General features: G+C 37.7%; 1 protein-coding gene across 1 annotated transcript; it reads left to right on the top strand.

The window, feature by feature from the left end:
- Positions 1-6,663: 6,663 nt before the first annotated feature.
- On the top strand, positions 6,664-14,964 carry lhx1a (LIM homeobox 1a). Its single transcript, XM_048160036.1, has 6 exons — positions 6,664-7,216; positions 7,324-7,563; positions 8,850-9,073; positions 9,761-10,038; positions 11,769-11,934; positions 13,105-14,964. The coding sequence occupies exons 2-6, from the start codon at positions 7,394-7,396 to the stop codon at positions 13,482-13,484; spliced, it is 1,218 nt and encodes a 405-aa protein (XP_048015993.1). The 5' UTR covers positions 6,664-7,216; positions 7,324-7,393; the 3' UTR covers positions 13,485-14,964.
- The last annotated feature ends 1,698 nt before the right edge of the window (positions 14,965-16,662 follow it).

Here is a 16,662-nt window from a genome sequence, read left to right as displayed (position 1 = left end):
TTTAAAACCAGCGTTGCTGTTGTGGTATAATGACTAAGAGTGAGGACATTTGGGATATAGCAAGGAATCCCTTTATAAATCTCCTTAACGATTACTATAACTATCACTGGGTGTATGGGTTTAAAAATGGCACTGTATGTACATGTATCTGGACTAGTCGAGAACATCTCGTATTTATATGCTCGTGCTCAGTCGCGCGCTCTTCTCTCACCGGCCCTAAATCCCGACAGCGCGTGCTGACGTGAGGCATGCTGGGGTGAGTGCGTTTTGCCTATGCATTAGCCATTCATTTCGTCTGTCTGACACCTCTCCAACATAAAACCGTACGGCGGAGGTAAAATATCTCTCTCCTGGCGAAAATAAAGCTTTGTCTCTCTCCTGATCTATAGGATATAAAATAAAGCCATGGCTTTGATGGTGGCTTTACCTTATGCAGGGCTTGCTTTTTGTGCACACAAAGGCAATGAAGATGAATGAGGAGGGATTGCCGGGGCCTTGTCTCCCGTGGTCCTTTAGGATCACCCCCCTTTTCCTGCGTTCACTCCAGACTCTTGGAGAAGTTAGTCAGGCAGCTTTGTTATTGATCCGAGGCAGTCGATTGCCATGAGAAGGGATGTGTCCGGTCTGTTCATATTTTCTGTTTCTAAACTTGGTTTACATCGATTGAGCACCTTTTTGTTTTTCAATCTTTTTGTTTTATTTGGTTTGTGGCATTTTCAGGTTATTACTTGGTTGTTGTTGTTGTTGTTGTTGTTTTTTTAGTTGGCCTAGTTGTTTTCTGATTTGGCTGGGTTTCCGGAAGCTCTAGAACGTCAGCTGAGGCTATTTACATTTTTTATTAAATTGAGTAAAGTTTATAATAACTTTCAGTTCCTCAGAGTTGACGTGCAATTTGAATCTCTTCTCTATTCATTTCGACCCTAGTTCAGCACCTTTGGGCCTGACAGCGCCAGTTATGATACACTGGTTCGAGAACTCTGGTTTGTGAAAAAGACCCTCCCAAAATAATGTAACGTACGAATATCGTTTAAAGCGCTTCGTTTATTTCACAATAATGAGATGGGAGTAACGCATCTTAAATCATCATCACAAAGGAAAAAACTCTGTTCTTCCAAGTTCCTAGCCAGTATTTGCAACGCTAACGCACGACCAATTTGTACGTATTTTACGGTGGCTAATTCGTACGAATTCGTACAACCTCACTCGTACGAATCAATACGATTTGTCTAAAAAAAAAAACAGTTACGGGTAGGTTTAGTGGAGGGGTTTGGGTAGGTTATTCGTATGAATTCATGCGAATTTAACAACTCGTAAAATACGTACGCTTTAACAAAAAACGTACGAATTCGTACGAAATAGCCACCTCGTAAAATACGTACGAATTGCTCAGATGGCAGGCTATAGCCTATAGCCTACAGAATAGGTCATTGGCTATTTTTACCCAAAAAAACAAAAACAATTAATTCTAGGTTTCTTTAAAAATACAAATAGTGCCCTTGTTGATATCAGCAGCAGACAGGTCTGTACTCGTGCAGGCTGTTGGAGCTTCAGTGCAGAAATCTGCTCGTGTTTAGTAGCTATCTGCTGATTTTCAGCCCCGCAGCCCGTCCCCCGAGCATTGCCCACTGCGCGATAATATCTCAAAGGGAGTGGTTATCACCACACATTATATTATAATCATTAGTGATCCTGGCCCTTTCACCCGCACTGCAGAATAAGCGCTGGGAACCATTAATCTAAACTAGAGCAACTACTCTCAAAGCCTGCTCGTTTCTATTCGTGCCCAGCGGGGAATAATATAATAATTTCTTGTCACTGCTCTTTGGTTGTCTGTCTCTAATGAGATAATGACGTAGATTTTCTTATGGTTTTTGTTTATGTTTAGGTGTATCAGGTACGGTTATTATATTTTATGTAAGACAATGTAAAGTTATTATATAAGTTTAATGTTGATCTTAATAGGCATATCGCTTTCCATTGGGGAGAAATAAATTACATTGTGGTGATGAGTCATCATCAAGTTGATTTCCCCCTCACGCTGAGCCTGGGTTGCTTAATAAATTTTCATCCATCTCTAATATTAACAAAATATTGAGATTTATTGCGTAAAATATATCTGATTGAATAGGCTAATAATAACATTTTTGGAAGCTATTGCATGATTATTCGTGGCCTATTTAGTCGTCTGGCGTAGTTAACATTTGAATATAAAAGACTGTTAATCCTTGGTCTAGGATGCAAGGCCTAAGCGCTCGTCGTGTCTGTGTTTGATTATCGGGTTTAGGGGAGAAATAACAGCTGTTCCAGTGACTATGAGATCTATAACCCAAATCGAATTTCTCTTGCCAGTCTTGCCTGAGTTGGAAAGTCAGGAAAAAATTTTTATGTTTAGTTCCTGGTCAATACTGAAGCTATTGGATTATGGTTGCTTTTATGCAGCATCTCATTTGACGTGGTCACGGTTTCACTGATGGACCGATAATTTTTCCTGAACACTTTATTTACCCACAAGTCAACAGTTTTAGATTCGTTGAGTTAGTCTGGGATTTAGAGTTCATATTTTTGGTTGAAGACTGCTGTAAGGAATATAATTGCAGAGGTCTTGCTTCAGTCGTCTCTGCCCCCTAATCGGTTTGGACATGCTGTGGGTCCGGGTATGGTCGCTGCACATCACCTCACTGCCGAAAAGATTGACACAACGCGGTCCTGGAGCGCCACACGCCTATTGTCCACACTGCGAAAATAAAGACATTCTCTTGAAAGCAAAGCAAGACACATGCTTCATTGCAGTCATATTTAAATTGCACACACACACACACACACACACACGCACGCACGCACGCGTGCGCACACCGCTTGGTAGGAGTTGGGTAGTTTGCAGCCATGTCAGGCCTTTTGATCTGTTCTTTTTTTTTTATCTGATTCAACTTAATTTAAATTAAGCTATTATAAGAGTAAAAAGTATTAAAGACTTTATAAGAAATTAAGAAACAGATATTTGTAACATTTCAACAATTTTATTTATTTTATTTTCGAAAAAACATTCATGAAAAATAAACATATTCATTGCATAGACTGGAAATAAAAATTATATTACAGAAATCCACAACAGATAATCTATAATAATATAGGCCTAAGTACCATATTATTTTCGAATTTATGTCATAATGTAAATGTCCGCACTATATTTTGCGTTTGTCGCTAACCTGTGCTAATACTTTTTTTTTTTTTTTTTTTTTTACTACAGAGCATGTTACTAGCAGTCATTCCACATATCATGAATAAAACGCGTAAACAAACAGGCAGCGGTGCAGAGCGATATGGAGAGGGGCCCGAGGCACACAGAGCCCCCCTTTGCTCGGGCTCCCGGCGGTCCCGGTGCACCAGCTGATCAAAGCCCGAGTAAGGGGTAATATTTCTCACTTTATTACCGGAGTCACAGCGTGTCTGTACGGCCAGCGATCACACACTGCTCTGCCCACACTGGCTCAGTTAATGTATCGTATAGCTATAGGATGACAATAGTGCGGAAAAAAATACACTAAAAAAAAATCAAATACTCACTCTCTTAATAATAATGGCATTTGCTTTAAGATGACTTTTAAATTGCATTTAACTACGTTTTGTACTATTTGCGGATTGTTTGTTTAATTTTAAACGAATTATTTAACGACTTTAGAACATCTATATTCCAATATCACCAAACAAACGAAAAAATAAAATAAAACGTCCTAAAATATATCTATTCCAAACGACTGGATTCTAATTCTTGCAGCTTGTTCAAGATAAAATGCTTACTTTATTTATTTATTAATTTATATTTTTATTTACATATCACATGCATCTCATCACAGGCGACTTGAACGTGATTTGTTTTTTTAAATGCGCTGATCATGACGTGAACAAAAGAAATTTTTGCTTTTTAACAAATTGCATATGCATAAATCTCTTGAATATCCACTTGGCTGAGAATTGATAGGCTACACAGTTTATGTGATAATAAATTTCAGAGAATTTCTAACTTATCTATAAACCACTAAGGTAACACGAACGGTTTGATTTTGATTCACTCTCTTTTACGTGAAGCTTATTCGAAAAAGATTCCGCGCAAAGAGCATGCGTAAAGCAGCCAGTTTGACAGGCATTGGTCTCTCAGCGGTGAGAATTTTTCGATCGATAGCTCCCTCTAGCATTGCCCCATCTCCAGACTGGCCGTTTTTTTCCCGTTCGGTCAGTAGTCCACCTGACGATGCCACTAATTGAAAGCTTTATTCCCATCATGGATGAGTCAGCATGTCCAATTATCAGTCTGCTATCGAAATGGATACATTTGTTATCATGATGTTTTTTTTTCCTTTTCTTATTAGGCTATTATCAACGAAACATCCCGAGTATGATAGACATGAAATAGGCTATAACTGTTTCCGAAGTTCTACTCAAAGTGGAAAGCATATTTTGTTCATAAAACCTGAATATATATTTTTTCCAAATCCCTCTCGATGAACGAGTGCTGTTACTAAAATACATGACGAACGAATGAGGGTTATTTTTAGGTTATTTTAATACATTTATTAAGTCAAGAAGTCAAATTATTCGCAAATGATTTTTGATTGTTAGACAATGATAACCAGTGCGAGAAAAGTATTGTTATTATTATGCAGTAATAAGTTTCTGCCTCTAAGTGTTTGATAATGTGTTATACTAAAATATGTCCGAAACAGAAATGTGACGGTGTTAAAAAGAATATACACGAAATAGTTTACATGTTGTTGCATACATAGTAGTAGACTATCTTCGTTTATTCCGTTTTCATTCTCTCTATTATTGCAGACGAAAAAATCCAGTGGATTTGCGTGCCTTCCAAACAGTAAGAAAAGACTAGTTGAAAGGAGAGAAAGGGGAGGAGTGGTGGCCGCATAGGCGACTGCAAAAGATGGAGTGTGTTCATCTTTTATCTGTTATTCTTCGTAAAACAACACATGTCATCCAAGGGTCCCACAGTCAAAGAGGAGCACTCCCTAGACGCTCATCGGCAGCTGTTTTTGTGTGTTGTGTAAGGCCTTTTGCTGCCATAGCGTGGACCAGCCCCACTGTGCCGTTTTACATGAGAAATGGCCCATATGCACAAAGTTGCGTGGTATTGCTTCCAGATTCCAGACTGGAACGTTTGCACAGTATATGCTGAGAGAATGTAAATAGCTGAGATTGTGAGGTTGAGGGGCGTGATGTGATGTGATGTGATGTGTGTGTGCGTAAGCTGGAATGGAAGTGTGTATGTATATGGTGGTGAATGGTGTCAGTGTCACACAAGAAGTCAGAGGTTCGAAATAAGATTAGGATTCGGAACGTGTGCTTTAATGATCTTGAATAATTACATTGATACAAATATTTGCTGTGAAAATATTCAGGTAGGGTTAATGTGCATACAACAAACTAAACATTTCATATTAGAAAAGAATTATTGTACAGAATAAAATCGCATAATTACATAGCCTATTACAAACTGAGCATATTTTAATTATTAAAAAACATAAAAAATAAGATTCAAGGGTTGTCGAGAAAATTATTGTTCATCCATACAAGGAAACAAACTGGAACCCATACGATCTAAAATGCTTCTCAATTCATTAGCCCTACCCTAATTTTTATTTGCAATGAAATGTAACTATTAGCTGCTTGAAGAACACGATGTATATTGCTTAAAATCAGAAGAACGGACTTAACAGATCTAACAAAACACCATAAGGTGTTTGGGCCATTAGAGGCTGCTGAGGTGATCTAACATCCTGTAAAGTTTAGAGCCCTCGTGTCTTTCACTTTCTCTCTTTTAACAAAGGACCAAAGGAGGATGTGGTTTTTAAGTGTCTTTTCGTTGATTGAATGACTTTGTCAAATTGTCTGCGTAAAATTGCTTTAACGGAGAATAGCTTTTTAAAAGCTGTGTAAAATTGCATTATTGTATCTTACTATCTTAGGATATATTATAAATCAAATTTAATGTAAGCGAATGGGGAAATTAACTATTTTTGACATTTTTACATTAAGTTCTCGCCCACGACATATAAACGTATGATCTTATAAAACAAAGTAGGCTACGTTATTATTTTATGGCATACTTCATGAAGTTTTCAAGAAACATTCAGTCTTAATAGTTGCATATCGGATACATTTGAAAATAAAAATACATATCATTTCATGCTTGCGCTGTTATTCGATATAAAATTAATAAAGGAAAAAAGCAATACATGTTCCATAATAAACAACGCAGTTACACAACAGTTTCCACAGCATGACGTATCTCGAATATCTTAAAGTATTAACACATCTACATATAACATAAACAATGCGTAAATTATCAGATATGTACCTTATCAAATGCCTCTCTTGTCCCTCGGCTCCACCAGAATAGAAGATTATTGGAAAATGACGATATATAAAAAACAAGCTCTGTTTTCTGACTCCCCACATTAACTAAGATATGACAGTTTCTGGGATTTTTGACAATTGGTGTCTTCTGTTCCCTATAAATAGCGCAGAGTGTGCCGGTAAAGCGGTGAGGGGATAGCTAATGGTTACTTGAACGGCGAGCCGCTGATTGGCCTCGGCCCGGAGTGACGTCAGGAGGCTGTGAATAAGGCTGGCTCGTGTGCTTTCAGGAACATGCAGAACACCGGAGGCTGTTCGGGGATCGTCATCAGTCCTGCAACGAGATTTCACGCGCATTCTGTTCACACTAGCATCTTTCACCTCTTCTGTCTTACCGAGGAAACAGCACACGTTACAGAGGGAGACGCACTTTTCAAAAGCTTTTGGTCATTGCATCTTTCAGAGGGACGTAAACAGTGGATACGTGGACATGGTAAAGTGCACTCTAGTGTCTCTGGGCTCGCATGTCTCGTGTGCTAGTTCCGTCCAAGACCGGTTGCATTAGATGCTTGCTTATGAAAGACTTTAATGAACATCAGCATCACCAATGCTTCACCTTGTTGACAACGGCGACTTGCTTTTTCCGCGATGATGTCCATGTCTTTGTAGCCAACGAACAGTTGGTGTTTTGAAAGATTTCTCTATGCTGGCTTCATTTATGCATCTCAGAATTTGGGAAGGAAGAGGATGAGAAATATTGACTGACAACTGAAGCACTACCTCATGAGAAGATCTTCTTTTATCATCTTGATTTTGGACCGCTACAGGTCCATCCACGTACACAAAAGTGGTGAATATATTTAAAACTTCTTGATCTTTTCCTTTCAAACCTGTTCGCCAAGACTGATTTGGAGCATCCTTCGGCGTTACAACCTTTTCCCTCCTCTCTTTTGAAAGAGAGAAAACAGGAGCAGACTCTCAGGTTGTGGACACCACGGCAGTAACTGTGGGAGCACATCCAAAGACGATGGTCCACTGTGCGGGCTGCGAGAGGCCTATATTGGACAGGTTTCTCCTTAATGTTCTGGACAGAGCATGGCACATCAAGTGCGTACAATGCTGCGAGTGCAAATGTAACCTAACAGAGAAATGCTTCTCTCGAGAAGGAAAACTCTATTGCAAAAACGACTTCTTTAGGTAAGTTCCTTGCGTGAGAAAAAAAAAAATGCTGTGGATCTATTTCTGTGATACATGGGAATATACTAGTTAATAGTTAATATCATGAGCTTCAGAGACACTGGTATATAATTGTCTTCAAAAACAATAGAATAAGTTGGTAAAACACCAACGGTTGTTTTGCAGCTATGGTTAAATCATTTTATTTTTATTTATTTATTTTAAATTTTTGTATTATTTACCGTTCATGTGTTATACATAAATGAACCAAAAGACAACCAAAAATATAATTTTATAATGGCACAATTTTTAAAAGAGGTTTCACATATTTTGGAAGTAGTTTAAAACATCAACATTTCTCAGTCAATCAAACATTTACTGTGCCACTTAAATTTAGTAAGTTATTTAAACTTAAATGCTGCTAAAGCTTTACACAGTGCATGTATATATATCCAATGTTGCATGATTTCATTAGAATTTAGGACTTACATTCACACTAACATGAAGTGTGACCCTAAGTACTGTCAACAAGCCCGACTTGTTTGATTCTTTGATTAGGACGCCCATTAATTAAATGCTTGTTAATTTGAATTGTTATGCAAAATGGCGAGCAGATACACTAATAGTCTGTGTACTCGTCCTCAGCGAGGGTTTTAAGGAAATCACACTTTGTTTACAACGAATGGCAGCCAGGGAAGCCGCAGGGATCAATGCTTTGCCAGGGTAGTTGAAAGTGTAACGCGGCCCAGTGGCAGGCTGTCTGCACAGCCCCGCGTGTGGCTGCAGTGGTTCGAGATAAGATGTGATAAGTGGATTTGAATAATAAACGACTCTGAGATGGAAACCCTCAGACAATGTAATCACAGACTCAGAATCAACAATCTGTACAAAGAACCACAATACACATTATTGGTCACAATAAAGTGGTGAGTATTTACTGCAATGGTGTTTGTATTAGAAGAATGTACACGTCCTTTGTTACGGGTGATTATTTATTATGCTTTAATGCACATTAAAACATGCATAATTCAAAGTATATTTTTAGGTGTACTAATACATATCTAAATGTTATTTTATTTGCTTTAACATTGTATAAAAAATAACAACTAGACAAATAATAATTGTGAAATGTGTACTATTCCCAAAATAACAGTGATGAAACTATTACGAACACAAATTGTATATACACTCAAATATACGAAGCTATTCCGTTACCTTGGTTTGATCTTATAATAACATATCTTTTCATATTTGTTTGCTATTTTACCGTGGTATAGTGACCTTTTTTCCGATCTGTCCATTCGCAGGCGCTTTGGAACAAAATGCGCGGGTTGTGCTCAGGGGATCTCGCCGAATGACTTGGTCCGGAGGGCACGGAGCAAAGTGTTTCATCTCAACTGCTTCACATGCATGATGTGTAACAAGCAGCTATCCACGGGGGAGGAATTGTATATCATAGACGAAAATAAATTTGTCTGTAAAGACGATTATTTAAGCAACACGAACGGAAAAGACACCAATCTCCTTTCAGGTGAGTAAAATGAATTTTAATGAAATGATAACTGGATAAAATATTTCATATATATATATATATATATATATATATATATATATATATATATATATATATATATACACACACACACACACACACACACACACACATACACACACTGCACGCGCCAATGGTTTTTTGTCCCATACTATCTCGCTATATCAATAATACTAAACATTTAGATTAATAATATCTTTTGATATGAACAAGTCTGTTCAACATGTCTCACAAAAGCGGATTATAATATTTTTTATATTCTTAAATAGTAAAATAAATCTTCAGATTGTGTCATGAAAATCGTCTAATTTTTTTTTGCTCAATTTCCATGTGAAATGAAGTACAGATTTTGCTGCATTAATTATGTGCCTACTGCAGATGAACTGCTGGCCAGTTTATTTTCTAACAATCTTTTACTGTAAACTAGTGCATTGTGACAGTTCTGTCAGTTCTAAATACCAGTATTTCTTTGTTCTTTCTTTGTTTATTCGTTTCTTCTTTTATTTTATTGAATTTTTCGTTTCTTTCTTTCTTTTTTTTTTTTCTTTGTGTTTATTTATTTTACTTTCCATTGTTTAGTGTCTAACACATCTCTGGTCCCCATGTCTAATTCTGAGGTTTTTATTTCGACTCCTTGTCTCCGACGGCCCTTCTTTCCCCATTCAGTCACAGCTTGCAGTGATCCTAGTTTATCGCCAGATTCGCAAGACCAGCTACAGGACGATGTCAAGGACGCGGAAATCGCAAACTTATCGGACAAAGAAACGGGTAATAATGAAAACGATGACCAGAACCTCGGAGGCAAACGGAGAGGACCGCGTACCACGATTAAAGCAAAGCAATTGGAGACACTGAAAGCGGCATTCGCGGCGACCCCCAAACCAACAAGACACATCAGGGAGCAACTGGCACAGGAGACGGGGCTCAACATGCGAGTTATTCAGGTAAACTTAAACATTATTACAAATATATAATTCATCTAACAAACTGTACTTATTGGTTGCATATAATTGCTACGTTTGTTGCTAGTAATTTTCAGGACAAACGCGAAAAATACTGATTCTTGACGAGAATTTATATAGTGTGTGATTCTTTGGGATCTTGTGGTACAAATTTCTCTTCCTGGGTGAAATAGAGAAAAGCACATGCGAGCCTTCATTCCTTTCCAGTCCTTGAGGCAAGACCATTTGAATTGAAATGAGGACACTTTTTGCTGGCACCTGTAAATATTTGGAAGTAACATTTATATGGTTAGCCTTTTTATACTTGACTCGAGAGATAGAGAGGCACGCCAGCTGGCATCAGACCGGTGAGAACGATGGGAGTCTTGGCAATGCAGCGCCATCACGTTTTGCGACCACATTTAGACATGCTGTGACGGTTCTCAGTCAAGTGGAAACGCAGAAATCTGTCCCTGTGTCTGTCAAAGTACCTCATACTAGGTGGTTTTCTGTGAGAAATTGAGAATCGATCCTTGCTTTTTTTGTCGAGTGAACGGCGGAACAATGAGAGTCCAGTCAAGGCGCGCAGTGCATTGGCGAATGTGCGCCCTCATTTACGCACGCTTTATGGGATTTGTCAGCATCGTTTTAAAGATGCTCATCTTGGTCATTTTTTCAGCGTGAGAGATTCGATAAGAACACAGATAAAGCATCATCATCGTTAAAAGCCCCGTAATAGATTGGTGCTGCGGGGATAATGCCTTTAAATGAGACTGAACATAAGATCAAGTGCAGGAAGGGGTTGAGATTAATAGAGTGGCGAGGTTGGATATTTAAAACCGTCAGAGTAAACTATAATTAGCAAAAGGAATTCAAGGGTGGATATATAGATTACGAAATAATAACTGCATAGAGCCGGTTAATATATCGGTAACCACCCTCCTATTAAGTATTAATTAGAGATTTGAAGTCCCCGCTGCTGCCCCTTCAGTCGGAGTAAATGGAGGGTTAAAAGATCATTAAAGTGAGGTTAGATCCGACTCTCTAACAGTGACGATAATTACGAGTAATCTTGTCACTACAATACGAATGTATTCCGTCACTTCACACGCTTACCTCAGTAGACTGAGAACACGCTGCTTTGAACCAATAAAAGTAGTAAACGTGACATGTAAACATTAGGCCATAGTGTCAGACTCTTAGGATTGCACACATAGCAGGGTCTCTTATTTGAATGTACCACTCCTAGTTTGCATTGCACTCATAATAATAATAAAAATTAAAATACCAAAAATGTTTAAAAAAGCTTTAAATGTTTGTCAAAACGGTGCAGCCAGCAGGTATTTGCACTTAGACCACTTACGTTACTAATAAATAAAATCGAATTGACCCTCTGAAAAAATCAAGAACAAATGGCGAAACGAAGATGATGATGTGACTAAATACATTTTTTTATAATGCTGACAGCATTTAAACAGTGCAGATGGATCACACAATGGTTAACATATAATGTTTTTATTTTGGCAGTTGATAATATGATTTTTTTTCTTCTTCATGGTTTATGTTTGTCCACTGTAAATACCATAATATTTCTGCAATTATTTGGTGAAGCTGTACTGTTGTTTTCACTATTGCAATTAATTATTGTAATTTGCGATTTTAGCACAAAATTAAAAAAAAAAAAAAAAAAAAATGTTAATAGATTCCCATTGCTGTTTGTCCATGTTCACTAGGTATGGTTTCAGAACCGGCGGTCCAAAGAGCGGCGAATGAAACAGTTGAGCGCGCTTGGCGCGAGGAGACACGCGTTCTTCCGGAGTCCGAGAAGAATGCGAACGCTCGTGGACAGACTCGAGCCTGGAGAATTAATTCCAAACGGCCCGTTTTCATATTATGGAGGTAAGATATAGTGGCCTATTATAGATTTACCTATCTCTAACATTTGTCTGAAATATGTATTTCTTTCTCGCGCTGGTTTCATTTGTTACGCCTCAGAAGTGAAATGGTAGAGTTACGCAACATTGGCATTTTTTAATGTCTATTAGTTTGTGTTTTCAGTTTTAAATGATCTGTAAATATACATTTTTAGTTTTGTAATTAGACTGGGCTTCCTGAACATGGAAAATGAAAGTAGCTACTGACTAAATGTTCCTTTTGTCCATGTGTTTGGTACTTAAATGCTTTGATATTGTGGAAACAATAGTTTGAGGCCTATTTGTTGTGTTGCTCTTTTAAGAACTTTTGATTGCTTACCGTTTCGTTGATTTTAAAATGGCGTGCATGTTCCAACAGTATACATGTGTCGTTTTTATTGTCGTATAAATGACAATAAACATAAGTATATATATATATATATATATATATATATATATATATATATATATATATATATATATAATATAACAAAAGTTATGTTACACAATCTGTATTTTCACTATTAGTTAGTGGTTTTGAATGTTTAAATAAAAATAAATTTGTCTTTAAAACCCACTTAAAAGTTTAAAACCCACTTAACAAAACCCATTTTGTTATTCCAACTAAAATCCTAACATCATATTTCTGCTGTAGCTGTTGGGTAAACAAATAAAATCTGAATTTATGACAGTTTCTTTAAATCACATACTCAATGACAGATATATTGTATGTGCCTTTAAAGAAACTGACTGTCAAAAATGAACTTTCCCTGAGAAACACAAAGTGAAGTAGAAACTGTGATAACTATCCCCAGTTTCCCCCTATATATTGTTTGTTATAATTTACTAGGTTCTCCTCCATATGCATAAAACAAGGCAGTTATTCTTTAATACACTATCATATCAATAACAGCTTGTTTTATAAGTTTTCAGCTGTTCAGAAAGGCGAAGCTTTCCTCAATGTAATTAGCAAAGCTTTGTTCTCCCCACCCAGCTACATTTGTGATTTCAGTGTAACATGTTCTGTGACTAATGTGGCGTATTGAGACTCATTCCAAAGAACGACATATTCTCAGAATGTTTAAACAAGGAGTTTTCTCCTGCTCTTTGTTTCCAGATCTAAACCAAAATTCCTTTATTCTTTGTGTATCTACAGATTATCAGAGCGAGTACTACGGTCCGGGAGGGAATTACGACTTCTTTCCCCAAGGCCCTCCATCTTCGCAGGCCCAGACTCCTGTAGACCTCCCCTTTGTTCCATCGTCAGGACCCACCGGTACCCCGCTAGGGGGCATGGACCATCCTATCCCCGGCCACCATCCATCCAGTGAAGTACAGCGCTTTTCAGATATCATGTCTCACCACCCAGGGGACTCGCCCAGTCCAGAGCCGGGGATACCCGGGCCCCTGCACAGTATGTCCTCAGATGTTTTTGGACCCAGTCCGTCCTTTACATCCCTCTCCCTCAACGGCAGCGGATACAGCAACCACCTCTCCCACCCTCCATCAGAAATGAACGAGGGCACGGTCTGGTAGCTTCTGTGAACGGACATTTCTGCAGAGAGAAATTATGATAAACAGAGGAGGGAGGGAGGGAACAGGGACACTGGCCGCACATTCTGGTTATCATTTTTGTCTTTTCCCCCTTTTTTCCCCATGTCATAAATGTGGTGGGACAGCTCACAGAGAGAGCAGCAGAGGGCAGCATGGGCATTGACATTTACCTTCATGAACTCATTGTGTTGATGTTCCGTTTCCTTCTGTCTTTCTTTCTTTGTCCCAAGTCTGAACTCAAGAAGAGAAAGAATTGATAGTGTTGACCCGTTCGCTGTATGAACTCTACTACGAGGCGTCCCTCCAGAAGCTCAATACGTACCACCGGTTAAATCGCCACTCTAAAACAGCGATAGCGACACATTAACAGCGTCAGCTACCGTCAAAGACTTGTCAGCTTTACAGAGAAACACCCAAGGCGGCTGATCTAACGCTAACCTGCAATGTTGACTCCAGGAAAGATCTAAGCCGTCTGACTAATTTATTTATTTGAAAACTCCTCAGACCTCCTTGCCTTTCAAGGCTCTGCCATACTGACACTTAAACAACCTTTTCGACACTAAATATGTTTCTGAAGGCCAGGGAGAAAAAGCTTTTTTTTTTTTCTCTTTCTGGGCATATCCTGTTTTTTTTTCTCCCCAAGAATTCCACCAAATCTGAAGAAGTTAGCCTTCAAAAGGCAAAATGTTAAAATGTGTATGGATGGTGAACCCTTTATTTAATGGAAGAGAACTTGAAATGTTGATAAATGAAGTCTACCTTCTAAAATTATTTTAACAAGGGTCTGAAAGGGACATAGAACAGTCAACTGTTTACGTAATATATTTAATTCAGGAGTTAAAAGTATCAACCATGATTTAGAACCTCTTGATCCAGAAAAAAATGTTCCAAGCAACCAACCAAACTTTTGTATTGATTTTATTTATATTGTATGATGAAAGTTTGCTGGGGTTGTGGTTCACTGTGCTAGTTTGTACAAAATGTTGTTTACAAAAAAAAAAAAAAAAAACCTGGAAAAAAAAAACAAACAAAAAAACAAGTAGACAGTTGCCAAATAAAAACATAGCACAAATACTGTAAAAGTGCTTTGCACCATTATCTGCAGAACGTGTTGAAACAAAGTGTAAGTGTTTAAAAAACAATAAGAAGTATTGACTTCTTAATTTTTTTAGTCTGCTGAAAAAAAAAAAAAAAATATTCATAAATTGTTAATATAACATACTTAGACCTACAAGTTTTATTTTTGTGTCTTTAAAGGAAAATCCAAACTATTGAAATTGATGGTCAAATGTGCAGCAAGCAGCTGCTACTTTCTTTAAATATCAAATTCTCATGGTATGTCTTTTATTGTTCTAATAAACCTAAGCTTACGTGACCTCCAGTGCATATTAGACCATTCACTGTATAAATACGACATGTTGAACAAATTTGTGAGTTTTTAATAAAATTAGAAAATATGAAATTCGGATGATAGGTGCTTTTCCTTGGACTAGCTGAGACTATAAGCATCTAAATACAGCCGCTTTCTGGTTTCGGAGAAATACGGCTTCTGAAGAATATTCCCGAGTGTGCCAGTCTAGCTGAGAATAGAACTGTAAGACATTAGAATCTCTCAGGATGAACTTGACATGGTGGAGGACATCACATAACCCTCACAAGGTTGTCTTGCCTACTATATGCGAAATACTCTTGTAAAGATGTCCTTTCATGATACAGCATTTCACTATATTAACACAGCATAATTTACTCAGCGATCAAATCAGCTAAATCAAATGTTTTAAAACGATGTCCTGAGATTATAAGTGTTCTCACCTTTTTCACTTTGAGATATACTGTGAATGGAAATGTGTTTGCCACATCCCAGTTGGTGAGAGTGAGGGTTTTTTTTTTTTATGATGATGAGAATATTTAAACTGAGGATATTCTTTTCTGTTGATTTTATCTCATTCTTTTTCATAAAATAATTTAAAATATAAATTTAAAATATTTTTTAAATAATTTAAGTCAAAATTATGTTGTTTTGGGAAAATGACATTTGCAATATATACAATATTTTGTATAAAAATATATATTTTTTTGTATCTTTTTCCTTTTTATCTCGGCTGTGCCAGGGTACCTGACAAGTTTCCATATTTTAAACACATCCAGTATCTACTGAGGGCCAGATGACAAAGAATCATAACTTTTCAAGAACAGTCCTTTAACGGCGCATTAGAAGCACCTCAGAGTCACTCTTTCTCTTCTAAAATGTTATGGAAAATCTTAAAAGACGGCATCAGACATGCATAGCAACACCTTGGCATCCGAGACAATAGATATATGGAGAAACAAGTTCAGAAGAGGCAACCTCATCACTGAACTCATCTCATTTCATATCTCAGTTCATAGATAGGGAAAAACAAAAGAGTCAGATGAGACTCGGTGATTTGACTCTCTGTGGGGAGCGTATGTGGGAAGAATCCTTCACAGGTACGGAGGCCAGGAAGACGGCATCAAATTGAGCTTGCTATCTGGGGGAAAAGCCTTTATCTCATTGCGGTGTGTGGTTTTAGTGTGAAGGAGCCCAGCGGTGCCCCTGCTGCACCCAGCACATAATCCACTATGAATTAATCATGGTCCTGAGAGTTAAACAGGCCTGCGGGCCCTCCTGAGCCCGGGGCTTAACCACACCGCTGACTCCGTGCTCTGTCACCCGGGAGGCCAAAGCTCTTTAAATTCAAATCTCATATTGATTGAACATCGACTATTGGTTCGGCCTGACCTTGTCGACACATTAAATATAAATGTTTTTTAAATGCCATTTTTTAAATCTAGAGAGCAGGATTTGAATACAGACATGCTAATGTCACAGTTTTGATGCAGCGGTCAGTTAGAAGTGATGAGGTTTATGTAACTTAATACACACAGGATGTGTATTTCATGCATAGTTTATTAACTGAGGGATTTCTCTCTCTGTTGTTGTTATTGATTCCAAAGCTTATCAACACATACATTGCATTTTAAATGTCTTGTAAAAAGGTGAGTTGTTTTAAAAAAGAAAAAAACAAATCTTTTTCAGTCATTCAGCTCGTATACTCTCAATCTGGCAAAGACATCTGAAGAAACAACAGAATCATGTATAGTGTGATCGTCCATCTATATCCAGGATCTTTTTTCCCCA

This window comes from Megalobrama amblycephala, linkage group LG16 (assembly GCF_018812025.1).
Source record: "Megalobrama amblycephala isolate DHTTF-2021 linkage group LG16, ASM1881202v1, whole genome shotgun sequence".
Lineage (NCBI taxonomy): Eukaryota > Metazoa > Chordata > Actinopteri > Cypriniformes > Xenocyprididae > Megalobrama > Megalobrama amblycephala.
Note: the sequence above shows the minus strand (reverse complement) of the source record. Positions and strands in the feature narration are given on the sequence as shown.